At 45.7% G+C, this 26,072-nt stretch overlaps 2 protein-coding genes across 3 annotated transcripts in view; one reads left to right on the forward strand and one right to left on the reverse strand.

Moving 5' to 3' along the window:
* Nucleotides 1-26,072, reverse strand: part of RBPJL (recombination signal binding protein for immunoglobulin kappa J region like) — a 66,672-nt gene that overhangs the window by 34,290 nt on the left and 6,310 nt on the right. Inside the window, exon 2 of the mRNA XM_084853981.1 lies at nt 14,054-14,168. Coding sequence (XP_084710107.1) covers nt 14,054-14,168 — 115 coding nt within the window. The remainder of the gene's footprint in view (nt 1-14,053; nt 14,169-26,072) is intronic.
* Nucleotides 13,707-26,072, forward strand: part of MATN4 (matrilin 4) — a 56,211-nt gene continuing 43,845 nt past the window's right edge. The window contains exons 1-2 of one of the 2 annotated variants that reach the window (XM_084853980.1): nt 13,803-14,136; nt 24,645-24,878. The gene's annotated coding sequence lies outside the window, so the exon portion shown is untranslated. Of the gene's footprint in view, nt 14,137-24,644; nt 24,879-26,072 lie in introns of both variants that reach the window. The other variant, XM_084853979.1, reaches the window with a different exon arrangement.

Genomic DNA, 26,072 nt, shown 5'->3' on the forward strand with positions numbered 1-26,072 from the left:
CATACATCCAAATCAGGTCAAAACCTAAAATTAATCCCTGATCCATTTACATGCTGAATGGATTCATCAGCACTTGAAAGAAATGGAAAGCAACCAGTGGAGTCTCTAAATAATTTGGGGCTTTGAACTTGCTTCTGGCTGGAGAGTGAGAACAGGTTATTTATTTATATATCTGTTTTTGTTTATATATTGTACTCTGTCTGACTCCTTCCAGCTAACACACAAAAGCTTTCACCTACCCCAGCCTTCCCACCTCTTGCTTCCCTTTTATCTTCTTCTGTCTTCTTCCTTATCTCTCCACTTATCTGATTGAAGACTGGGTTGTCAGTAACTCTGCTGAGACTCAAGAATGTAGCAATATGGATATAATTTGATTATTAGAAACCTCCTTTCTTCCCAATATTTTTGTACAGAACAATATATCTGTTCTTCAAACTTTTACATTTTTGTTTTAATGTTATAATTCTTCTTCATTTCTATCATCATGGATAGGTAACCTGGTGTCCTCCATATGGTTTGGACTACCACTCCTATCAGTCACAGCCAGCATGGCCAATGCTCAGGGATGATAGGAGCTGTAGTTCAAAACATCTGGATAGTGCTGGGTTGTCCAACCCTGTTATAGATAATTAAAAAATAAACCAGTTGGTTATCCATGAACACAGTTCACAGAGAAAAATCAAATCTATCAAAAGGTTTAACTTAAGTACCTGTGTTTACTGAAACATTCAAAGTGTTACATCTTTTATCTTTACAAAACTTCCTTAAATACAATGTTCTTGGAGTAAACTCCAGGGTGGCCACTGTCACGTCCTTGTTCTGGTCCACTGACAACTTGAATCTTGAGGTTTGCTAATGAGCGCACATGACTCATTCATGATTTCTTCATGATTTGTTTACAGGCTGTATGTTACTGACATATCATTGTACAGATAGGAAAAAGGCTTTTTCCCACCCCAGTGGGCTAGTTTGTCCTTGTACAATTGTTGTGTGTGTGTGTGTGTGTGTGTGTGTCTGTCTTCCTTCCTTCCTTTCTTTCTTTCTTTCTTTCTTTCTTTCTTTCTTTCTTTCTTCTGGAAATAGCTGGTGTGTGAACCAGATCTGGACATGAGATGAGGAGGGAGAGAGGGGACTTTAACCCTTTCCCCCATTGTGGTCCTAATTGGAATTGGCCTTTCCATTCTTGCTATTTGCAATGGGAGGAATGCTTCTATTGGCATCAACAGGAGCTTTCCTGCTATTGCAAATAGCAGGAGTGGGGAAAGGGATTCTGACTGGGACTGTGGTGGGGGCAAAGGGTTACAGCCACCCTCCCCCCACACTACAGCCCCTGTTTAGTTTGCCCCCTTACCCATGCTGGCTATTTGTGAAAGAAAGAAAGACCATCTATGCAATGGCAAACTATGTGACAAATGTAATGTGTAGTTTGGCTTTTAGAGGGCTACGATATGGGATCATCTTGTGATATGGGATCTGAAGTCCAGTTGTTCAGCTTGCCAAATCAGTAGGGTCACATCTACCTCATCAAAACCATCTATTGGTGTTTAAACATTTAGGCTGAATTGTTTTGATGCTGCATCTTTAGATGGTGTTCCACGTTTTGAATCTTGAGACCACCCAAAGTCCATCATCTGGTTTAAATTTACATTCTGTAATGTCAATGGGCAATTGCTGAAGGGAGTTTATCAAACCAAATCTATCCTTTCTAGCACATGGTATATGTTTAGGATTACAGGGGAATTATTCATTCCTTCTGACATTCATTATACTGAATCCATACAAGGTTTTCAATACTGTGTTGTATTATTGCTTTGTCATGTCTACACCATGTCATGTCTTCAGCTTGGATGGGGCTTCAGTGTTTTTGAACATTGTCAAAAGCCTTCTCTTTCAGTGCTTGAATCCTCTTGGTCATGATTCAAACAACTCTGCAAAGCTGTGCAAGGGCACAATCCTATGCAGGTTTAGACAGAAAAACGTCCTACAACTCCCAGCATTCCCCAGCCAGGAAACTAAGTAAGAATGGGCACAGATCAGTCTTCCCCAACCTGGTGCCTTCCAGAAGTTTTGGACTTGAACTCCCATCAGCCCCAGTCAACTGACAGAGTTGTACTTCAAAACATCAGGGGGGCGCTGTGTTGGGGAAGGCTGATCTAGCCAAAGTGAAGCGAAGTTCCACTGAGTTAAATAGAAGTATAAAGCACAATACATAGGAACAGAGGATGCTGCCTTATACAGAGTCAGACCATTGGCCCATCTAGCCCAGTATTGCTAAGACTGAATAGCAGGGGCTCTCCAAGGTTTCAGGCAGGGGTTTTTCCAGCTCTGTCTGGGACCTTCTCCATGCAAAGCATGTGCTCTATCGCTGAGTTACACCCCTTCCCAAATGTATTCTGATACATGGCTATATTTATGATATAGGTGTACAATACAGAGATCTCAGGCATACATTCAATGAGACCCTTGTGAATATAGGAGGATATGAGGAGGGCTCTGGATAGGGGCGAATGCTCCTTCCTTGTTCTCCTTGACCTCTCAGCGGCTTTTGATACTGTTGACCACGGTATCCTCCTGGACCGCCTGGAGGGGTTGGGCATTGGAGACACCGTATTGCGGTGGTTCCCGTCCTTCCTCTCCGGCAGGTACCAGAGGGTAGCACTGGGAGAGGAGGTTTCGGACCCGTGGCCACTTACTTGTGGGGTGCCACAGGGTTCCATCCTCTCCCCAATGCTATTTAACATCTATGTGAAGCCGCTGGGGGCTATCATCAGGAGGTTTGGGGTGCAGTGTCATCAATATGTGGATGACACGCAGCTCTACCTCTCGTTCAAATCTTCACCAAGGTTGGCCGTAGAATCCCTGTCCAAATGTCTGGAGACGGTGAGTGGCTGGATGGGGAGGAATAAGCTGAAGCTGAACCCTCACAAGACCGAGGTACTTTTGGTGGGAGACAAGAGGAGGCTGGGGGATGTTGACCTGGTGTTGAATGGGGTACGGCTACCCTTGAAAGACCAGGTCCACAGCCTGGGGGTCATTTTGGACTCCCAGCTGTCCATGGAGGCTCAGGTGTCCGCTGTGAGCCGGACAGCACTGTATCAACTCCATCTGATATGGCGGCTGCGCCCCTTCCTTCCCGACCATCTGCTCCCATTGGTAGTACATGCCCTGGTCTCCTCTTGTTTAGACTACTGTAATGCGCTCTACGTGGGGTTACCCTTGAAGACGGTTCGGAAGCTGCAGCTGGTACAGAACGCGGTGGCTCGCCTGATGAAAGGCAGCCGCCGGCGAGATCACATCACTCCAGTGCTGAAGGAGTTGCACTGGTTACCAATTGTTTTCCGGGCCAAATTCAAGGTGTTGGTTTTGACCTTTAAAACCCTATATGGTTCCGGCCCAGCCTATCTTAAGGAGCGCCTCCAGCAGCACCAGACAGGCCGCTTAACAAGATCAGCCTCGGATGGCCTTCTCTCTGTCCCATCAGCCAGGACAGCTAGACTGGTGGGGACGAGGGAGAGGGCCTTTTCTGTGGTGGCCCCCACTCTGTGGAACTCCCTCCCTAGGGAACTCCGTCATGCCCCCTCTTTAATGAGCTTCCGTCGTGCATTAAAAACGTGGTTGTTCAGGCAGGCATTTGGGGTTGGTTAGGGTATTTTAGAAAATGTTTTTACTGTAGAATTTTATTGTTTTAAACTGTTTTATTGTATGTTGTACATCGCCCAGAGTGGCTGGGTGACCAGCCAGATGGGCGATTAATAAATTTAATAATAAATAAATAAATAAAATATAGGAAATTGCCTTATACTGAGTCAGACCATTGGTCCATAAGTAATGTCAACACACTAAGTGGCAGCAGCTCTCCAGGGTTTCAGGCAGGAGGTTTGCCAGCCCTGTCTGGAGACAACCGAGACTGAATTTGGAACCTTCTGCATGCAGCACAAGTGCTCTGCCTGTGAGCTATGGCCAAATGGCTTCTATAAAGTGCTTCCTGAGTGGCTAAAGTGTTTCACATACATTATCTCAGTAATCCTTACAACAACAACAGAGAGTTTTGTGTAATTATCCCTATATTAAAGAAGGAGGGCAGAGGCTGAAAGAGTGGTGTTCCTAAAGCCATGTACAGCACAATTTTAAACATGCTTACTCAGAAGTAGCTCCTACCAAGTTCAGTGGGGGCTTCGGGTCAAATGACATGTTATCTTAAATGTGTAATTCAACAATGTCGATGGACAATTGTTATCTAAAAATAGCATGTAACACTCCATCAATCAATCTGGTGACCCACTGACTAATTCATAAAATATACAATTTAAAATGGGATTGGAAGTTTTGGTCGAAATGCACATCTGCATTGGGTCCCTTCTTTATAAAAAAAAAGGTAGCAAATGCATAATACATTCTGGAATGTCAACTGAGAATTAACACACGACTGGAAATCTCTGCAGTTGCAAATCATCAGCTTGTATTCAATGTTAATCCTACTTAGAGTAGATCTATTGAAATGAATGGGACTTAAGTTAGACCAATATTGGATACAACCTACTATTACCACCCACATAAAACAGTATTTGCAAACAATGACCACAAACCTAAGACAATCTCACTAGAGTAGATAGTTCCCTCCACCCCATGGTCTTGACATCTGAAACTAGCATTTTTGTAGGTTTCTGCTTTTTACGTGCTTGGGTGTAGGGATGGACGAAAGTCCCTTACCTGGTCCCGCAGCTTGCTTCGCAGTGGGGGGGAGGCGCTCTGTCCCTCCCCCCGAAAGTCTGGGCGGGGGGGGAGGCGCCCCATCCCTCCCCGCTGAAATTCTGGCCGGGGGGGAGGCGCCACGTCCCTCCGGCCGAAATTCTGGCCGGGGGGGAAGCGCCACATCCCTCCCGCCGCGAAACCTCTTCTCCTGCCGGGATGCAAATGGCGGTGGCCGTAGCCGCTGCCGTTTGCGTCCCTGCAGTCAGCCATGATAGGCTACGTAAATGTTTACGTAACCTATCACGGCTGACTTTGGGGGAAAAAAAAAGCGCGTACGTTGCCCTTATTTTCACTGTAGTCTACGTAAATGTTTACGTAGACTACACGTGCCCAAATAAGGAACGCAAATGGCGGCGCCCATGGGCGCCGCCATTTGCGTACACGCTTTTTTCCCCCCAAAGTCAGCTATGATAGGCTACATAAAGATTTACGTAGCCTATCACGGTGTTTTTTGAAAATCTAGCCGTAATAGGCTACGTAAATCTTTACGTAGCCTATCACGTTTGTTCTTCTTTCTTTTTTTTAACTTGGAAATGGCGGCGGCGGCAGCCAGTCAGAAGACCGGCCGCTGCCGCCCCGCCGCTGCCCCGCTGCCGGGAGCCGCCGCCGCCAGGGACATTCACACAAGGTAAGTCCCATCCCGGGGGTGCCGGGGTGTGTGTGGTGGACCGTTTCTCCACCAATTTTGGGGGCCCGAATGTGTTGGCATTTGGCCTCCCGGAGATTTGTGGAGAAATTCTCCGATATCCCTACTTGGGTGTGTGTGTGTCCACCAGCGATTTACTCCGAGACAGCGGTGTGTGGAGGTCATTAGGGAGACACAACGTCATGGCCATCCAGCAGCCACCAGGGGAAAAGTGGATTTCCTGAGACTGCTTAAAGTCCAATTTTCCCCCTCAAGTTGGGTTCTCGGTGGTATAGTTGCTGTGTGTCCCAACCCCTGCATTTACCTCGGGTATGCCAGCCCTGCCCAGGGGTGTGCCTTTCACCATGACCCCGGTCAAGGGGTGTTTCCTGTGTGTTTCCATCCCTGCACAAATCAATTAATGTCTACTCGGAAGTAACTCCCATTGTGCTCAGTGAGGCTTGTCCCCTGAATGCCCACATCAGAATTTACAGAGATCCCCCTCAACTGAAATGGCACAGTTTAAAGCATATTCCCTAAATGCTCTAAAGTGCAATCTTAAGGCTCCAATTCTTTGGTTTAGTGCCCTAGAAAGTAACTACTTCACACATTCGTTATAGAGATCCTGCACAGTATTGGTTTGGTTAGAAAGGGGGCTGGTTTCCCATCCCTGGGTTCTCCTCCCACTCTTTCCCAGCACAACCATATGTGTGTCTATTTGGAAGTAACTCCCATTGTGATCAATTAGGCTTGCTCCTAAAATGCAGGTGCAACTGGAGCTTCAGGCGAAAGGAGAAAGGGGGGAGAGGGGGGGAAGCCTCTCTTACTGGTTGAGCAGCCCCTGCCAGTCATATGACGTTCACTCCCACCCCCACCGGGAAGTATATTCTATGAGGTGATTTTTACTGGTGCGGAGCACTCGCTCGTGGAGCCCTGCTTAGACCAAAGCGCAGCAAAGATGATTCCTTTTAAAAAACTCCGATACTCCTCCATTTGCTTCTCCTTCCATTGTTGTAATAACACCTTGGAGAAGCTTTTGCTCTCTCATCCCCTCCCCCTCCATATTCATGTTCCATATCTTCACTGTTAAAGAATGTTTCCAAACACATACCAACAGTGGAATAAAGAATAAAAACAAAAACCCTCCCTGGCCATTGAGGAGCATGGATAAAATGCTGAGAAGGTGTGAATAATTTCCCAATTATGTAAAGCTAGAATTTGATGGACACATTTCATGATTGATATTTCCACCTGAACACAGCTTTCCTTGCCACCTGTTTCTGTACAAGCATGAACACGAAAGGCTCAAGACAAATTAAGCATGATTCTGACCTGCCAAGGAAATTCCATGCAATTAAACACATCACTACATAAAGTAATGAAATGCTATTAATGTCCAGTTCACGTCCTGGCCAGTCCAGTGCTCTCAGGACAGTGTGAGTATAATTTGTGTGGAGATACTTGCTTACGTTGGTCAGAACTACATGTACTTCAGCAGGTTCTGGGTCTGAGTCTCTTCACACTTATACACATGTTTACTCCCGTTTACCCCAATTTAAGTGACTGAAGGTTAAAGCCAGCCAGGCCTTTGCTAGAGTGATGTGCCACATGCAGAGAAAGTAGGAGTACTTAGGAGGCTTGGAAGCAAAAGGTATGGAGTGAGGATGCTTTAAAAGCCCAACACAGATGGGAGAGTTTAATGCAAGGGTGTTGAACCTCTCTCAGGCTGACAGCTGAATTCAATTTCAGAGAACCTCTCCAGGGGCCACATTCCAGTGGTGGGCGGGGCTGAAGACAAAGGGGGTGGGGCTAAAGGTAAAAGGGGTGGAGCCAAAATACTCCAAATACCAGCATATTGTATCTTACAGCTCTCACTGCAGTAACTAAGCCTTAGGAGAGGCATTTCAGCCTTTTAGTATGGGGGGAAAAACATGCAGAAGCTGGGAAGCCACTAAATGATAGGTGATCAGGGGAAAGGGGTGTGGCCATCTGGTGAAACCCGGAGGGCTGGATTGGGAACTGAGGAGGGCCAGACCTGGGTTCTGCACCCCGGGTTTAATGCCAGGATGGGCCTGACTTAAGGGTGATTGAGGTCTGGGTGACTTACAGTAGATTGGCAAGGGTTTTGTCACATTCCCTTGTCCTCTCCCTTCACAGTCAACACACTCCAGGAAACAAGGCTTCGAGCTACACTTCTTTATTAGTTACCCACTAGGTTCTTTACAAATGCAGATTCTAGGAAATTCTCAGACCGCATAGAACCAGCTAATCCACACATCTACAAATATCAATAGAGGAGACAAAGTGGAAGTTAGAGAAGCTGCCAGCAGTCTGGACATGAACTTCTTGGCCAGACTTGCTTTGAAGGGATGCCCCTCCCTTAGGGTGGCTCCCTCCTATGTTGGCTTCCACGAATGGCCAACCTGCGGAGCATCTGAGCCCTGCCCCTAACTTTTTCTGCTTTGCTCTGCGACGGACCCTAGCATCCCTCTAGTCACGCCCCTCACCCTCCTCCTCCTCTCCCTCTGAAACCTGGGTTCTCATGGTGGAGGAATGGGGGAGCCATTCAGGCTGGGCCATCTGTGTGTCAAGATCTGGGCTTACTAGGGAGGGTGCCTCCCTCTGTTTGTGCTGTCCCCATTCTGATTCTGAATCTGAGCTGCCAGACATCTCCACATGCTCAGATTCATTCCTGACAGGTTTCCAGCTTCCAGTAATTTAACAATGGTGATAATGAAAAACTCTTTCCATTTCTAAATTAAGCAAGAAGACTTGGGAGGAAACAGGAGTAGATTTGTGTGTAAACAAATTTGTATCTGAGCTCCTGTTCTGGTACTGAAAACAAATTCCTGAGCTGAGCATGTGCTCCAAGGCACCTTGTTTCACAATTCTCTGTCTGCCTTCTTGAGTCACTGTATTACAACTGGTTTGGGATGGTGGACCTCGGGGTTCTAGTGAAAAATACAGTAGATTCTACAGACTTCAAGTCTACCCACCTCTGTCTTAGATCATATAATGTGCAGACGAACAGGACAGTTATATACCTAATCATTAAAAGGAACAACAGTTTGAAATATAGTCAGGGCCAGAAATATTGGAACAAGGATAACTGTTTTGGCAGTTGGCCTCTGTACACCACCACACTGAAGTTGAAAGGAAACACACCCAGATGGGAGTGAAGTGAGGACTTTCAGCTGTAATTCAAGGGGTGTAACAAAAGTGGGGCACTAACCCTTCAGAAAGTACAGGCAGTGGCATTCACACACACCCATCGTTGGTGGCTCATAAGTAATGGAACAAACCAACATCATTTCAAACTTAAAGATCGTCTTTAATACCTGGATGAAAATACTTTGCAGTCAACGACTGCTTGAAGTCTGGAACCCATGGACATGACCAAATGCTGAGTTTCCTCCCTCGAGATGCTTTGCCAGGCCTTTACTGCAGCTGCCTTCAGCTGCTGCTTGTTTGTGGGTCTTTCTGCCTTCAGTCTTGTCATCGGTAAGTGAAAAGCATGCTCTATTGGGGTGAGATCAGGTGACTGACGTGGCCACTGAAGAACATCCCACTTCTTTGCCTGGAGAAACTCTTGGGTAGCTTTTGCTGTATATTTTGGGTCATTATCCATCTGCAATAGGAAGCGGCGTCCTATCAGTTTGGCAGCATTCGGCTGAATCTGAGCATAAAGTATAGCTCTATACACTTCAGAATTTGTCCTGCTGCTTTTATCAGCAGTCAGGTCATCAATAAACACCAGTGACCTGGTTCCATTGGCAGCCATACATGCCCATGCCATAACACTGCCTCCGCCATGTTTGACAGATGATGTGGTATGCTTTGGATCATGAGCTGTTCCTTTCCTTCTCCATACTTTTCTCTTCCCATCATTCTGATACAAATTAATCTTGGTTTCATCAGTCCAAAGAATCTTATTCCAGAACTGGGCAGGCTTTTTTAGGTGTTTGCTGGCAAAGGCTAATCTGGCCTGTCTGTTCTTGAGCGTTACCAGTGGTTTGCACCTTGTTGTGAAGCCTCTGTATTTACATTCATAAAGCCGTCTCTTGACTGTAGATGTTGACAATGACAAAGCTACCTCCGCAAGAGCGCTCTTGACCTGGCTAGATGTTGTGCAAGGGTTCCTCTTCACCCTGAGCAGAATTCTGGAGTCATACACTTTAGTTATCTTCCGTGGCCTTCCAGGTCTTTTGCTGTTGCTGAGCTTGCCAGTTAATTCATTCTTTTTCAGGATGTTCCAAACTGTTGTGTTGGCCACTCCCAAAGTTTTTGCTATCTCTCTGATGGGTTTTTGTTTCCTCAGCCTAATGATGGCCTCCTTCACTCACATGGACACCTCTTTGGACCTCACGTTGGGAGTAGGGATGTACGAAAGATACTTACCTTTCGCGACTTATGTTGATGGTTGGGGAGGGAGGCGCTCCGTTCCTCCCCCCTGGAATCCTGGCCGGCCGGCTGTGCTCCGCAGGGATTCTGCGGAGCTGCCGGCCGGCTCCGCCAGGAGCCGGACATCCGGCCGCTGGCTAGCAGGGACGCAAATGGCGGCGTCCGTAGCCGCCGCCGTTTGTGTCCCTGCAGTCAGCCGTGATAGGCTATGTAAATGTTTATGTAGCCTATCACGGCTGACTTAAAAACAAAAAACAAAAAACCCGCGTACACAAATGGCGGGGGCCATGGCCGCCGCCATTTGCGTTCCTTATTTTGGCACGTCTTAGTCTATGTAAATGTTTACGTAGACTAAGACGGCAAAAATAAGGGGAATGACGCTATTTGCGTTCCCCTTATTTTCGCTGTCTTAGTCTACATAAATGTTTACGTAGATTAAGACATGCCAAAATAAGGAAGGCCAATGGCGGCGGCTGTGGCTGCCGCCATTTGCGTACGCACGTTTTTTTAAAAAAGTCAGCCGTGATAGGCTACGTAAACATTTACGTAGCCTATCACTTTTTTTTAAAAAACCTAGCCGTGATAGGCTACGTAAATCTTTATGTAGTCTATCACTTTTTTTTTTTTAAACTGGGAATGGCGGCGGTGGCAGCCGGTCAGAAGACCGGCTGCCGCTGCTGAACCACCGCCAAACTGCTGCTGAACTGCCACCGAACCGCCACCAGGAAGATCCGCCCAAGGTAAGTCTCATCCCGGGGGGGTGGCGGGCCGTTCTGCCACTGATTTTGGGGGGCCGAATACGCTGGCATTCGGCCTCCCCAAGATCCATGGCAGAATTTTCGTACATCCCTAGTTGGGAGTTCCAGTGAACAGCTACCAAATGCAATGTAACACTCAGAACCACCTCCAGGCCTTTAATCTGCTTGACTGGTCATGGGGTACCCAGGAAATAGGCCACACCTGGCCATGCAGCTGCTTGTCAGCCATTCGTTCCATTACTTCTCAGCCACCAATGATGGGTGTGTGTGTATGCCACTGGCTGTCCTTCCTGAATGGTTAGTGCCCCACTTTTGTCAAACTCCTTGAATTACGGCTGAAAGTCCTGACTTCGCTCCCATCAGGTGTACAGAGGCCAATTGCCAAAACAGTTATCCTTGTTCCAATATTTCTGGCCCTGACTGTAAGTGAGAGCTAAGCAATATTGACTCCACCTACTGATGCATTCCATATGTGCCTGGCCAGACCCTAATATCATCAGGAGCCCCTGCCAAAGGAAGTGAAGCAGGTGGCTACCAGGAAGAGGGCCTTTTTTACTGTGGCCCCCTGGCTGTGGAATGAGCTCCGTTGAGAGGATCACCTGGTGCCTACGTTGTACTCCTTCTGGTGCCAGGTGAAGACCTTTTTATTCTCCCAGAATTTTAGCATGTTAACTTCCTTGTCCTTTAGCTTTGGTTTTTAAATCTGTATTTTAAATCTCTGCATTGCTGCTAGGTTTTATTCTGGTTACATTGTTACATTGTGGTTTTAAGCTTTCAGATTTTATATTGTTTTATGCTGTACTCTGTGGTGTTAATTTCTGTGAACTGCCCAGACAGGTGGTATAGAAAATAAACAAACAAACCCCACATGAGCCAATAGGTTGCTTTTCCAGTCAGAGGGCTCCTAGCACCACGAGTCAGAAGACGTTGTGTGGCTATTTCATCCTGTTCCCCTCAACAGATTTTCCACAGTAAGGAAAAAGATGGAAGAAACGGTTGGAAAACACTGGAGAGTTATGAGTGTTTGTCTGCACCAGTTATGTCTGCACCAACCGTAAATTTTTATGAATGAGACAGGGTGACAATGCAAGTTTCTGAGGGTTTTTGGGCAAGGTGTCTTCAATGGGCTCCTCCCTCATTGCGTCTACCTGCTCACTGCCATCATCATCAGCTGCTGTAGCTCCTCATCCTCTTTCCCATCATTACTACCACTTGCTTGATTGACAGGCAGAGAGCCAGTAAGGAAGCAGGCAGTGGCATCTATTGCTCCTCCTTCTCACCGCTACTGTTGTCTGGACCAGAGTGAGAGACTAATGAACATGCAGGTTGCGATGGTGAAGTGGATCAGCAGCTCCAGGGGGCTCATGTCAGTGAGTCCCTGCTGGGGTGTGTGCCCTCAGCAGGTGCCCGACCATGCCCACCCTTGATGCCGCCCCTGCAGGGTGACAGCATGATAAAAACCTCATCTGGAAACCCCTCAGGCAAATGGCTCCTTAGCCTTATCTTTCCACATACTAGCAACAGAGGTTTTGATGGAGTAATGGCTGGGCTATCTACTCCTCAGCTCAAACAAATAGCAGAAACAATTCACTCTCACTTGTGAAGCTAATAATATTATCCTGGGAGGTCAGTGTTGTGGTAACATTAATCTTCCTTTTAGCCTGTGGGAAATGTATAATGCCAGTGCACAAACTGTGTGTAACCGAGTAATTGTGATGCCTTCAAGTTGTGTATCAGAGTCATGAAATATGCAATAAAATGCATCAAAAGTTGAACAAATGGAAGGAGGGCAGACACCGGAGATTCTCTTTATGTGGAGTGCCATTTGGTCTGTACATGACGACGACGACGATAATAATACTTTAATCCTGTATTCAACATAGCCTTCACTCCAGTTATGAACAAACAGCAATTTGCACACTTTTATTCCAGAATTATTAATCTAGAATAACAGTCATTTCCTGGTCTTGTATTGAGGGCCTAGTAGCGGCAGGTACATATATGATCACCCTGGTCTGGGAGCTGACATGTCCAATATTTTCAAATGCCTTTCTCACAATTATCATGACCTTAAGGTCATATGAACAGAATCACTAGACTATATTAGAATCATGAATGCACAATAAAATATAGGAGTGGGGAATCCACCCTTCACCAGTCAACTAGTGATGGTTCAGCTCAGGCTTATTAACATTTTCACAAAACTAGGAGTTAGTGAATTGTCTAGGAACCAGATGGGAGATGAAACTGCTCCCCTGATCTCTGCAGCAACCTAAGGTGCTTTGAGATGAGCTTCTATTCTGCAATCACCCCGACTCACTTATGGAATTTTGGGGGTCTAGATGATGGCATCTTCCATTTGTAAACGCCCCCACCCCCCATGATTCCCCACTGCTTCTTCTGTCTTTTCCTCCTTATCATAGAAAATCCATTAAGGCGGGAAAGACAGAATAGGTGCACGTCTCCTAATTGGTGGTACTTGGGTGGGGGTCCATCTAGAAGTATCCCTAGTTGTGAGTCATCAGATCCAAGTTCTTTGGCACCAGTGACTACTGGATGCCTGGATTTTTACACTGTAATCTAGGATCTCTTTATTCAGCCTGATTGTATGATAGGGTGATTAAAGGGCAATGGGGGGTGTTAATTAATCTGTGTTACGCAAGTTCACTTTTTAATAAAGATAAGCTGCCCCTTAATGCCCTTTAATCAACAGGTCATGCTCGCAGTCAGGATGATGAAAGAGATCCTAGATTACAGAGCTTGAAAATGTTATGTTTCCATTAATTTTCATGAATTACTGTACAGACTGAAAATATTAATAGCTATATTTTTATCATTCACTCTTTAAACATCCAAATACTTCAGGCATGTTGGTTCTTCAAAGTTGATTGTACAGAACTTTTTCTAGAGGCTGTTGCAACTATATTATGTTGCTTATTTGAAATGCCTATTGCGTCATGCACGCTTTCCTGTAAAGCGAGGACGCCTTAATCCGCATTAACTGTGCACACGGAACCAAGGGAGGTAGCTGCCCCGCATTACTTCGTGCGCAGGGCAATTGCGCGAATATGTGATTTGTGTTTCCTTACGCATACCCGTTGGTATAAACCCATTGGCAGTCTGGCTTCCGTGCGCGCTTCTTGTGCCACGCCCAGACCCCCCCCCCCCCCGCGCCCCGTCCAAGACCTTCGTGGGAGAGGACACTGGTCCCTGGCGGAGAAGCAGGGGGGAGGACCCGCGCACACGGCGCCACCCCTCCTGTGCGTGCCAGTCGGTGGAGGTGGGTGGGGCTGGAGCCGCGCAACCAAGGCGCTCTCCATGGGGCAGCCCCACTCGCTCCAGCCTCAAGAGGGAGGGGTCGGCCCCTTCCCCCCGGGCCTCTCCCCACACGATCCCGGTTAAATGCGGCGCTCGCTGCTCTTGCTCCGCTCACAGTCCGGAGCCGCGGCAAGAGCGCAAACGTCGGGCGCAGCTGCCTCGCCTCTGCCCCGCGCCGCCCCCGCCCCCCGGCTTTTACCTGTGCCAGCACCACGGCGGAGTCGTCCGCCCACCTTCCGCTGCGTTCGGTGGCTGCCCCTCCGCGCCTTCCAGCCGGCCGAGGTGAGTGAGGGGCTCCGGGGAGAGGCGGGCACCTGCAGGGCGAGAGCGCAGCGCTGAGCTCTGGACAGAAAGGCGCACGCGCCACGCCGCGTGGGTGGGGATCGCCCATTCCCCCAGCCCCATTCCCACTGCTGGGGGGGGGGAATGCTGCCCCGCCAGGGCAGCGGTGCAGGCAGCGTGAGATGCCAAGGACAGGGGGCGGCGGAGGGAGTGGATAAATGGGCGCCCGCTTTCTCGGAAGGGCCCTTTACTCCCCGAAGGCCTGCGCCCCCCACCCCCGACAACTGCCCCGCATCTTAACGCTTGAGTTTTGTTAGCCAACCCAAGGGATCTTCTTGGCCGTCCTCTTTAGGAAGTGCGGACAACGGAGGGAGGCTGCGTGTGTTTGCGTGCTCCTGGTTAGCAGCCCCGTAGCTGCGTGGGATTTTCTACATTGGTTATACATGTCCGCGAAGGTGGGAGAGAGTGGACAGGTTTTTGGTTCTTTTTTGGAAAGAGCCCTAAGGAGCATCTCTCCCCATCCCAGGTATCGACACCATACTGTCCCTAGACCTAAACACCACGGTGGAAAATAGGTACACATCTGCCATCTCCTCTAAAGCCCAGAAAGCGATGGCAGGGTTTTTTTTTTAACAGGTTGCAATGCCAGGAAGTTCCCCAGATAGCCAGATCGACCTGACTTGATCCCATTTGCTTCTCAATTTTCTGTAGGCAATCTGTGATATATATATATGGCAGCCAATCAGACATTTGAATATGGCTTTTGTATCTTTATTGCCTACCTAGGCTAAGCACGCTCATTTTTTCCACCCTTTTCTATTCTGCACTGCCAGTCCTTTGCCGTCTTAGCATTCTCTTCTGCAATCCTGTGCATGTTTGGACAGAGTAAAGCCCTACAACTCCCAGTATGCCCATGGTGGCTGGGGAATGCTGGGAATTGTAGGTCTTTTTTCTGTCTAAACATGCATAGGATTGCACCCTTACTTAATTAGGAAATGCATATAACCGACTTCATAAAATCTATCCCATCCTCTCATTTGGAAGATCAGAACTGCAGAGTTCCGCTTGGCTTCTGACTTTAATATCTGGAGACCTGTAGCTGCATTCTGAGGTTTTGCGTAGGGCACTCTGTTTGCCTGGTGGGGGTAGGGGCAGTGGTAGGTGGGATGGAATAGAGATTATCCCGTCCCCTTACTCTCTCTTACAACCATCTACTAATCCACGTCTCTCGGCTCAGAGGTCTTAATGCTAGAGAGGCAGGGCAAGCGCACCATTCATTATGAGAATAAGAATGGAATAGGAAGCTGTCTGCTTCTGAGTAAGACTATTGCTCCATCTAGCTCAGTAGTACACTGACTGGCCGTGGCTCTCCAGGGTTACAGGCAGGAGTCTTTCCCAGCCCTACCTGGAAACACTGGGGACTTAACCTGGGACATTCTGCATGCAAAGTGTGTGCTCTGCCACTGAGCATCACCCCTGAGGTAAAGATGGGAAGACCCCACCTCCCAAGGCTAAATAGAGCTGGAGGGTCAGGTTGGGATGTTCTAAGATGCTGAAGGCAGAGGAAATTTAGCTGAGCTAACAAAAGTGTGAGCCTCAGAAGGAGTTTTGGTTCTTAGGAACCAAGATGTGGAGCAATGTGAACAGCAAGGGTGGCCAGAGGGAGGAAGGGGACAAGGGCCATATTCAGAGATACCAGGGGGTGTTGGTGCCTAATTCCTAAATGCAGATACGTGACTCAGGGACACTTGATACCTGGTGATTTTCTTACATAGATACAACTTCTGTGTAGAAACTGTGCACCCTGTGGCCTGTGATGAATGCACACATGTCTTTGGTAAAATAGAGACATAGGGATGTTACAATTGCGGTTGCTCTTCAAGCTAACTAACTTGCACATTCATTGCTTGCCTGGAAGACTGAATGCTTTTTGAAGCTGTTACTTCATTGTATATTATGGAGTACATTCCTACATGGAAGTGATAACTGTATAAGAAAATCATCATGCCCAAAGCAATCCCCAAGATGCTTTCTAGAGCAGGGTCCTACCCTTTCCCCTTCACTAAGGCCATCTACCTATTAAGCTAGCTAACTTTCACATTCACATTGGGTCTTGTTGGTCCGGTTCCAACACTTTGCCTATTACCATACTGGCTCAAAGGTTTGGAAAAGAGTTACTAGTATCAGAGAAGAAACAGTGCATGGATCAAGGCATGATGTATGAAGTGCCTTTTGGTTTTATGGAATATTTCTGGAAAGGATATTAAGGATGGAGGGAAGGTAGAGAGAAGTCAAGGAAGGAGTTTTCAATCTAGCAATCTGAGAACTCTTTCACCTTGCTCACGCCTCCTTTTTTGCCTTTTTTGAGCCGCTTTCATTTACTCTAGCCCCCACCCCTTTTTTTTTTGCTGATATATGTCCTGCATGATTTCCTTCTCACACTGGGCCCTTTTGTGGCAGGGAAACAGTGCTGCTGGGAATATCGTAATATCAGCTTGCTGCTTAGTAAGCATTTGTACCTATTTCTTATTATTGCACTGATATTTTGATTTCCTAGGGATGTTACAATTGTGGTTGTTTTGAAGGTAACTAGCATTCATTGCTTGTCTGGAAGACTGAATGCTTTTTGAAGCTGTTACTCTGTAGCTGTGTTGTTTTTTCCTCTGACATGAATGTTAAGACTGATAGATGCTTCAGTGCGGTGCTCTGAGCAGAAAAAAAAATCTGTTGGAGACTGTAAGATCTTTTTCCATGCCTGAATGTTTAGTTTTTATATCTGCCATGCATTTACTGAAATTATACCTGCAAAGTGCTGGTGCACGTGGCCGGCATGTTTGCACAGGTAGCTGCTTGGTTCTGGTATGTTGTCTAGGTATGTGCACAGTCTAAATCAATTAAGCAGCTGCGAGTATGAGATTGTTTGCTGCATCATGCCCTTTTTCAGATCTTGGTAGGAGACATGATGTTACCTCCACTATTTCTTCTGCAGCAGATACAGTGAAATCATTAGTCATAGAATCAACCAAGCCCTGGAATGCTTGCCGTTTGTGACTAGGAATTTTACCCAATTACAGAAAACGTACATTGCAATCCTATACATGTTTACTCAGAAATCAGTCCCATTGAATTCAATGGGACATACTCTGAGGTAAGGGTGTACAGCAGTGTTCCTCAGCCTGTTTCCCTCCAGATGTTGTGGACTACAACTTTCATGCGCTCTGACCATTGGCGAAGCTGGCTGGAGTTGATGGGAGGTTAAGTCCAAAACCATTGGGGAATGCTGGTGTAGCAGACCGAGACAGCAATCAATCACATCGATTTATACATTCATTACTAGAATAACCCAAATCCAGAGAAACTTAGTCATGTTTAAGTCCCACTGAAGTTAATGAGATATAAATTAGGCTGCAACCCTCTACCAACCAATATGAAAGTAAGCCTCATTGAACTCAGTGGGGCTTACTTCTGAGTAGACATGTATAGGATTGTGCTGTTAGCTTTAATTAGCTTGCCCTATTGATTTCAATGGGACTTAAAGCATGAATAAGTTTCTCTAGCTTTGGGAAGCACACTGACTTTTAGTAATGGCCATACAGTTGCAGCAAGAACCACCTTAGATAGGGGATGTCATCTTGTGGTGTTAGAGAAGAGGAGAATGCCTCTTCTAATATGATAACCGGCACTGTGATTTTTGTATGCAGTTGTATTAAAAAATAATTCATTTAAAAATAGCCCTGAGGATGAAACGTTTCAACAAGGTTAAGTAGGATTTTCCCCCAGGCTTGCATAAATAGCTATCTGTCTGTCTATCTGCTGCAGTTCTTTACTGCACAATAGCTGAAGTTCCTTGGGCAGTTCTTCCAAAGGAGAATGGGTGTCCTTGATGTGAGTACCAGAATGGAGTGAGATTGTGGGGGTTGGTGGTGGGGTGGGGTGGGAGGGAAGACTAAGCTATAAAAGAATTCTCTGTAATTGGGCAAACTGTTACTGGAAGCAAACCATCACATGTATAATGGCAGGGCAGAAAGAGCTCCTGTGTAGGGTCGGAAGCGTATTCTATAGTGCCTCGGTTACCAGAAAAAAGTCTAGTGGTTTAATGTTGAGAAGGCAGACAGGAAGGGCCTGGCTCCTATACTGCTGGAGTCAATGGGACTTTTGTCCCATAAACCCTGTGGTTAAAACTGGCACAATAAATTATCCTTCAAAACTGCATCCACATCTCTTGCAGGAATCGCCAGACCTCTAAGAATGAAATCTTGTAAAAGCCATGGTAATGAGCAGCCTTGAGGCTGCCCTGTAGGACCTGCAAGTAAACACTGAGTCTTTTCCGAAGCAAAAAAATAAAATAAAAAATCTTTATGGTTCTTTTGCAGAGCTCTGCTTTGGCATTTGGCTCTCAGAGGGTGGTTCAGTACAGTAAGTGGATTTACTTCAGAGATAGAATTGGCCCCACATGAAATATGAATTCCTGTCTGGAATGCAGGCAGGAGAGTATGGTATTTTTTTAGTAAAATGACACTATCTACCTAAGCTAATAGGTTTTCACTTAGCCATCTGGAAGAACTGTTGCTGAAAACTTGCATAAGTTTTACAAAGAAAGGGATGTTTTCTTCCCCTTTTAAAAATAGCATTTCATCAGACGCTGTTTGGTGGGAGAATTCCTTTGCTTTTGGGGAGTTCTTTTTCACCAGACAAATGTGGTTCTTTTCTTCTTTTTTAGAATTCCATACGAATTTGTCCTTTGGTTGCTCAAAACACAATATGTCTCCTGAGGTTTCCTGCAAGGCTTCTCAAAGAAAGCTTAAACTTTTTTGAGTGCCTCCTATAGGGGCCCTTCTGTTAAACTTCGTAGCAATGCATCTAACCTCATTTTGAAAAGAAAAATCTGTTCTGCTCTCAAGTGTGTGGCTCAAACATCTGAAGAAATGAGAAGTCAGCTGGCATATTTGAATTACAGTCTGCCACTGCTGGGAGAACAAATAAGTGATTCTTGACCTACAAATTGCTTAAATAGACTATGCTGATTTAGGATGACTTACAGTGCAATCTGATGCATATTTACTCAGAAGTAAGTCCCATTATATACAGTGGGGCTTACTCCAGGTAAGTCTGCGTAAGAATACAGGCTGCAATGCTGTGCACACTTATGTGGGAATAAGTCTCAATGAATACAGCGGGACTTACTTTTGAGTAAACATGCATAGGATTATGCTGTTTGTCCTACTGAAGCAAATACAAAGGGGAACACCTTTAATGTGTAGCTACAATCATGTAATGAGTCATGAACATCAGCTTCCAGTGCAATATGCAGTGTTAATCAGATTGCTGAGAATTCCAGCTTTACTTTTTAAAAATAGAACAAGTTTCTAGCCCGTGAGGTTTCTTGGAAAGTCAAAGATGCTATCTAAAGCAGAGGTGGGCAACATGTGCCACTCCAGATGTTGTTGGACTGCAACCCCCAAACCAGAAAGAATGCAAAGAAGAGGAACTAGTTCTCAAAGGTGCCAAAGGAAAAAAAAAATGCAGTTCAAAGCCCTCCTTCTTCAGGGGCAGTCTTATACATCCAAATTCTAAGAACAGGCTAAGGCAGTTTACAGAAATGGCACAAGAGAGATGGTCATGTGTGGGACTTTTGTTATTAAGCCACTGCGGCTACTGATACTGACTAGGGTAGCTCACCCATTTGTCCTCCATGCATATATGTTACACATGGAGGGGAAGGGGGACCAACCCTGTTGGATCCATCAACCATGCCTGTACGTCCTCCGGCGGCCCTGTGCTCTGGCATCTACGCACTCAGTGGACCATCAGCATGCACAGCAAGTACAGTTGTATGGATGTTATCTCCCCACCTAGTCAGAGCCCAGAACACCGAAGGTTCTTGATTGGATAGAGCAGCCTCCCCAACCTGGTGCGACTCCATGCTGGTTGGGGCTGATGGGAATTGAATCCCAAAACATCTGGAGAGCATCATGTTGGAGAAGGCTAAGGTAGATTGCTTATGCACATTCAGCTGTATACATGCGTACTCTTTCTGACATTCCACTGAATACATGGATTTTGGGTTGGGCTGGGTGTTGCAGTCCCAATCCCCCCACCATGCATCCGTTATAGGTCTGCAAGGTGAATGAGTGTGCACTGCCCTAATATTTTTGTTAAATTAGTCAAAATGGATGGATTGATTACATTGACGCAACCCACCCCTATTTGCATAAGTGTGTATTGAGCATAAGTCATTCTCATAACACTTTATCAGCAGAATTTGGCTTTTCTAAAAGCCTTGCTTTAAAACACCCAAACTAGCAGCACATTAAGGTTCTTGTCACTGAGCATGAATTATTGGCTTTGATCAGAGGATTCCAGTTAACTAGCGTGTGCCTGGTGGTCAGAGGGAGCATTCTTCAAATCACTGATTTTAAAGAAGACTTACTGATACTCTGTGGAAGGGAATGGCTCCAGGCTTCTGACCATGGCATGCTAGTCCAAACCACCTAGTTTGGGGGAATAGTGGATTTTCACCCACAACCACAAGACCCCATCAATTCATTTCATTTTAAATGTCACAGACCAATTACCCTGGGGAAAGTGGTAGTTTGGCTGGATGTTATATATATAATTCATATAGAGGCATGGTTTTCAAACTTGCTCCCTCAAGGGGACTCATTTCATACTGAGTCTGTTGAGGAACCCTTACATCAGGCCTGTAGTCACCAGGGGGCTGTGGGGGGCTGGACCCCTTGGGTAGATTCTAGGTCACTTCTTTATACTTAATTTTAAAATGAAAGCTGAACATAGATTTCTAGGCCTTTTACTTGTAGTGATACAAGGAAAAGCTTGCAGGCATTGCTCAGTGAGATGTCTCCCTGCTCCTGCCTTCCAGTGTTTGAGCTAACAAGTGAAACGACCCTGGGATAACTGACAAGCAGAGGTTTCTTATTTTTAAATGGTATACATTTAGATTTTACTAATATTTAATACAATTAACAGAGCAGTCCTATGGTCCTTGGGAAGGCATCCCAGGGACCCTAGGATAGTGTGGATTTCCCCCCTGAGGCTGTAGACACAGGTACGACATTGGGGGGTGGGGGTGGGATCTGAGTGGGGATACCTTCCTCCCAGCCACTGCGGAAAACTCCATGGTGGTTCTTCTTCCAGGATTGCAACAGCAACCTTGGAAGAGAGTCATGGAGGGAAAAGTGGGTGAGACAGTGGGCAGCAAGGGGAGAGGGAAGGAAGGATGTAGATCCATTATATCCATGAGCCTCTCTGTCGCCTGTCCTGCCTATCAAGAGGTATGGAAACTGATAGTGTTTTTAAAGATGGAACAGGAGGCTTTTTTGCCTCTGTCATTCCTCCTGCCCTGCCTGCAGGACTTTGGATGTGCAGAGGGCTCCGATCTCAGAGCCCACTGTTTAAAGAGCACCAATTCTGATGGATTGCTCTCTAATTAACTTTAAATCTAGTTGTCCTACAGTAATTAAGTTCTAGTTGTTGTTCACTGATTTTCCCTCCCCCCAGTGGTGTAAGGCTCCCTTACCACAAGCTTTCTGGCTACTGGTCTGCTTTTTGTGTCTGCCTTGGAAATCCCGATGTTTAGCGCTGCAGAGGATTTTAGGGCCATATTTGAAGGAGCACACTGTTCACAGGACCACTTGCAAAGCTTGTTGGCCCACACTGGGAGAGTTCAGATGATAAGATCTCATCTTAAGAAGCCGAGATGTGAATGAGCGTTTCAACCGCACATACGGTCTCTTCGCTCCTCCCTTCATGTGAGCTACAATTAAACCCAATTAACCATAGATTTCATTTTGTCCAAACTGGAGAAACAATGATACCTGCTTCAGAACAAGCCAGGATACTAAACCAACTTCAAACTATAGTTTAATATATTGGCTTGTTTTGAAGCTGGCAACCATAGTTTCCCTGTACAAATGAAACAGGAAACTATGGTTAATTGAAGAGACTTTCTGCTTTGTTTGCTCATTCTGTGAAGAGAGGAGTGAAGGGCTGGGTGCATGGCCAGAAGCCTCATTTGTATCTCAGCTTACTTAGCAGTCATTTGTCATCCTGGATAGACATGCTCCTGAGATACTCCCTAGAATCTGCCCAACACTCCTGCAGCTATGCATAGTAAGGAAAGAGCAGCAGTGAAGGGTTTCAGGAATGTCTATCTGTCATTTAGGGGCCCCAAATGAGCTTCTGAGGAAATCTAGGATTCTCCCAAAGACAGTTTGAAAATTGTTGTAAAAGTAATTATGTTCTCCCTCTTTCTCCCCCACCCTCCTGCAAGTTTCCTCCAAACAGTAACAGCTTTGAATATGTGGGTTTAATCCACTGAATGTCTATCACCCAGATTTCGATCAGGGATCTCATAAAGCTTTCATTCAGAGGCTGGCCCCTGTGACATGTCCTTCACACTTCTATGTTACCTGCTTGTGTGGTAGAAGAATTAAGCCTTCTGTGGGTTTTTGCAACACAGACATAGCTTTAAGTATTGTGTAACCTTTTTTTTAGCAGTTGGAAGTTGGGTATTTTTTCTCCCCCCTTCACACATCTTGGCAAAAATGGATAGTTTGAAAAACAGACTTGTTAAAACAGGGAATGGAATAGTGATGGATGCAGGAGGTGTTACATATATTAAGAGCTCTCCCACACTACTGCCTCTTTTTTCAGCAAATAAAAACAGCATTGCAAATATTCTAAAGGCAGAACTACACATTATCTTGGCAAATGGATGTTTCCAAACCAGTATTTGCCGAGATAATGTAAATGTAGTGAAGGGAATTTACAGGGGTGAAAGTATGGGAAATTAAAACAGCCCTAGGCACCCAGCACTCATACTCGAGCACTACTTAACAGAGAGCTTTTCTACACGAGGCATTTATTGTGTGCTTGTCATTCCTTACTCATGGTAGTTTACAGGTTCTTTAGATGATGTCATGACCCTCCAGTTTTGCTTTTGTTTTTTAAGAGCACTTCCCCCTCTTTTTTAGAGCGTGGAAAATGGAGTATTATTTGCATAAGTGAGAGAAATTTTTTTCCTACTTGTGTAATTGTGTTATTCCACTATAGCACAGTGCCACCTACAGGTTATGTAGTGGAAAAGCAGGAAAAGAAAAGCTCTTTGTGTAGAGCTCAGATCTTAATTCTGCGAGGACACTGAAGGTAGATTCAGTTGATTAACAGCCTCATGTAGAAAAGCTGAGAGAGTCCAGGGCAGCCGGGGATGGGCCCTACTGGTTTGGATGCCATGTTTGATGCCAGGCATGGCTCCTGGTGTAGGGCTCATATGGATGCAAGGCTTGGCACAATAGCACCTCTTGAATCCCCCCCTTAAAAGCTTGTCCCCGTTGGAATCTATGACCCGGTGTCTAGCTCCATAGCATTTGCAATATTAAATCTTATTTGTGCAAACCATTCAAAACCCCAGAAATGCTTAGAAGAGAATTTAGGCTTTTAGTTCTGTCCAAGTTGCTGTGTGTTTCTAAAATCACACAGGGTTAGACGAGAGTCATGCTGCAGCTTAATCGGGTTACGGGCTGATATGAAAGTTAACTTAATCTCAGACAAAATCCACAAAAGGTCAGATTCCTTGGGAGAAGGGAAGAGTCATCCAGTGTTTCACCACTGGGATTCATTGTCTTTTCAGGAGCATTGCAAACTTCATCCTTTGCTTAAAAGCTAAAAGGCACTGAGTATAGTAAATGCACTCATAAAGCTGGCCTGAGACTGTGATTTAGATACTCCTCTCAGTCTGCAAAGGAACTTGGACAAAATGCCTGCATTCCTACCAGCTTACTGCACAGGGTCGCTGTGTGCCATGCTTTTGATCCCAAGAGCCAGTGGAGATGTGTACACAAATGGAAAATCAGAACATCTGTGGGAAATTCAAAGAGACCCATTCCAGCGACACCTCAGAAGAGAAAATGAATGAGGACAGTGCCCATCAAAACATATTAAGAAGGGTGGGGTGGGGGGTCTCAGTAGGCCATCAAACCATATTGTGAATGGATTTCTCCCTACTGAAAAGCAGCAGCATCTTTGCTTCCAAATTGGATGATTGTTCTCTAGAGCTAGTTTGGTGTAGTGGTTAGAGTGTTGGTCTATGACTTGGGAATCCAGGTTCAAATCCCATTAAATGGGATACAAATGGATGGGGCAAAGATAAGGGCTTTTTGTGCTGCCCTGTTCTGCTCAGAGGAAGGGGCAGAATATTAAATAAAATAATAGTGGTCGGATCCTGTGAGCCATTGCACAGAGGGAACAATTTATACAATATGGCATAAGAAGAAACCTAACCATGGCACAGTTGCATCTGTGCTTCCTCTATACCTCCTTATGCAGATTTCATTACAGGTCCTCAGATATTGCTGGTAGTTTAAATTCAGAAATACTATTTGGAGCCGTTTGTCCTTATGTCTCCTAATTGCTTAGGAGTTTCAAACAGCGTTCAGTAGATGACACTCCGGCGTCTAATCTTAGATTTCACCCCCTCTGTTTCTTCACAGAAGCAGCTGTTCTTCCAAGATTTCATCCGGATGGTACTGTACACTTCCCCTTTTAATTCCAGGGAAAGATAAAAAGGTTTCTCAACCTTTTCTCAGCTGTTTGAGATAAGCAGCCTGCAGAACTCTGCAAGTCATTGCAGGACGCCATGGCTCCAACCGGATGTCCAGCCTTCCTCCATACCTCCTGAACAGCATACTGTAGCTGTGCCAAGGGAAGACCACAATACTGCTCAGGTGTGTATGGAGAGGATGAAGGGTCCCCTCACAAAAGCACCCTATGGGACGTTTTGACCCAAAGTTGCTTGGAGATACTCTGAGAGAAAATGAGGGGAGGATGTTCCTAGGAACCAAGGCAGAGCCAGCCAGCTCAGCAATGCTGCTCAGGTTTGTGCCTCAGCTGCAGTGGTGAACGTCACTCGTGTAGCGTTGCCATGTAAGTTGATTGATAAGATCAGGATGCTCATCTAGACCAGGGATGGGCAACTTGTGGCTCTCCAGATGCTTTGTCCTTTAACTCCCATGACCCCTCACCACTGGCTATGCTGGCTAGGGGCTGATGGGAGTTGTAGGCCAAAAGATGTGGACAGCTGCAATATGCCCGTCTCTGGTCTAGAGTTTGAACCCATTGGACAAGATAGGAATTGGAGGAGAGATCAGTGTTGTCCCTATGTGTTTATTTTATGTATTGTATTTACACTGCCCACTTTTTACTAGTATGCTCAAGGCAGCTAAAAAAATAAAATAAATTAAAAGTGCATAACATTAAATTACACTAAATCGGTACAGAGTGATAATGGTAAAGATAAGGATCTTATGATGACAAGTCATAGTGACCCGATAGAAAAACTAGGGCTTCTTCTTCTGCTCGCAATTGATGCAAAATGTCCACACAGCTTTATGGCAAATGGAGGGCACTTCTCCAAAGGATGAACTAGGTAAGCATGTCTCTTATGGGTCTTCCCACCACACAGCAAACTTTTGGGACTAAATAAATGTTACATAGTTGTGGTTGTAATGAATGCTTAGTTTGTAAATCTAGGTAGAAGACAGGATTAAATAGGAATTCCTGGCTGTGTGTCATGGAAGGTGAAACCTGCACAAATATTAACAGCATATTAGAAAACTTTCTGTATCTTGGCATACAGTCATTTCCCACAAACACTGAAAGGCGAGAGCAGCTAGTTTCTCACAAAAAGATTAGACAGAATTAGGGATATATGGATTTTGTTAAATCTATTCTGCCCCTGTTTCACAGATTCTCAGGCATCTTTCATTCTGTCATCTGCTCGTTGATGGGATCAGATGTTTTTTAACCAGAATTTTGTTCTGCTTGCGCTAATTCACTTTAGTGCTAATGCACACTTGCACAAATGTGCTAAGGTGCAGTAACTAATGTGGATTAACACAAGTGTGCATTAGCACTAATGC

Source organism: Heloderma suspectum, chromosome 4, assembly GCF_057233095.1.
Source record: "Heloderma suspectum isolate Gila_16-S chromosome 4, 16-S_ref, whole genome shotgun sequence".
NCBI classification, from domain to species: domain Eukaryota; kingdom Metazoa; phylum Chordata; class Lepidosauria; order Squamata; family Helodermatidae; genus Heloderma; species Heloderma suspectum.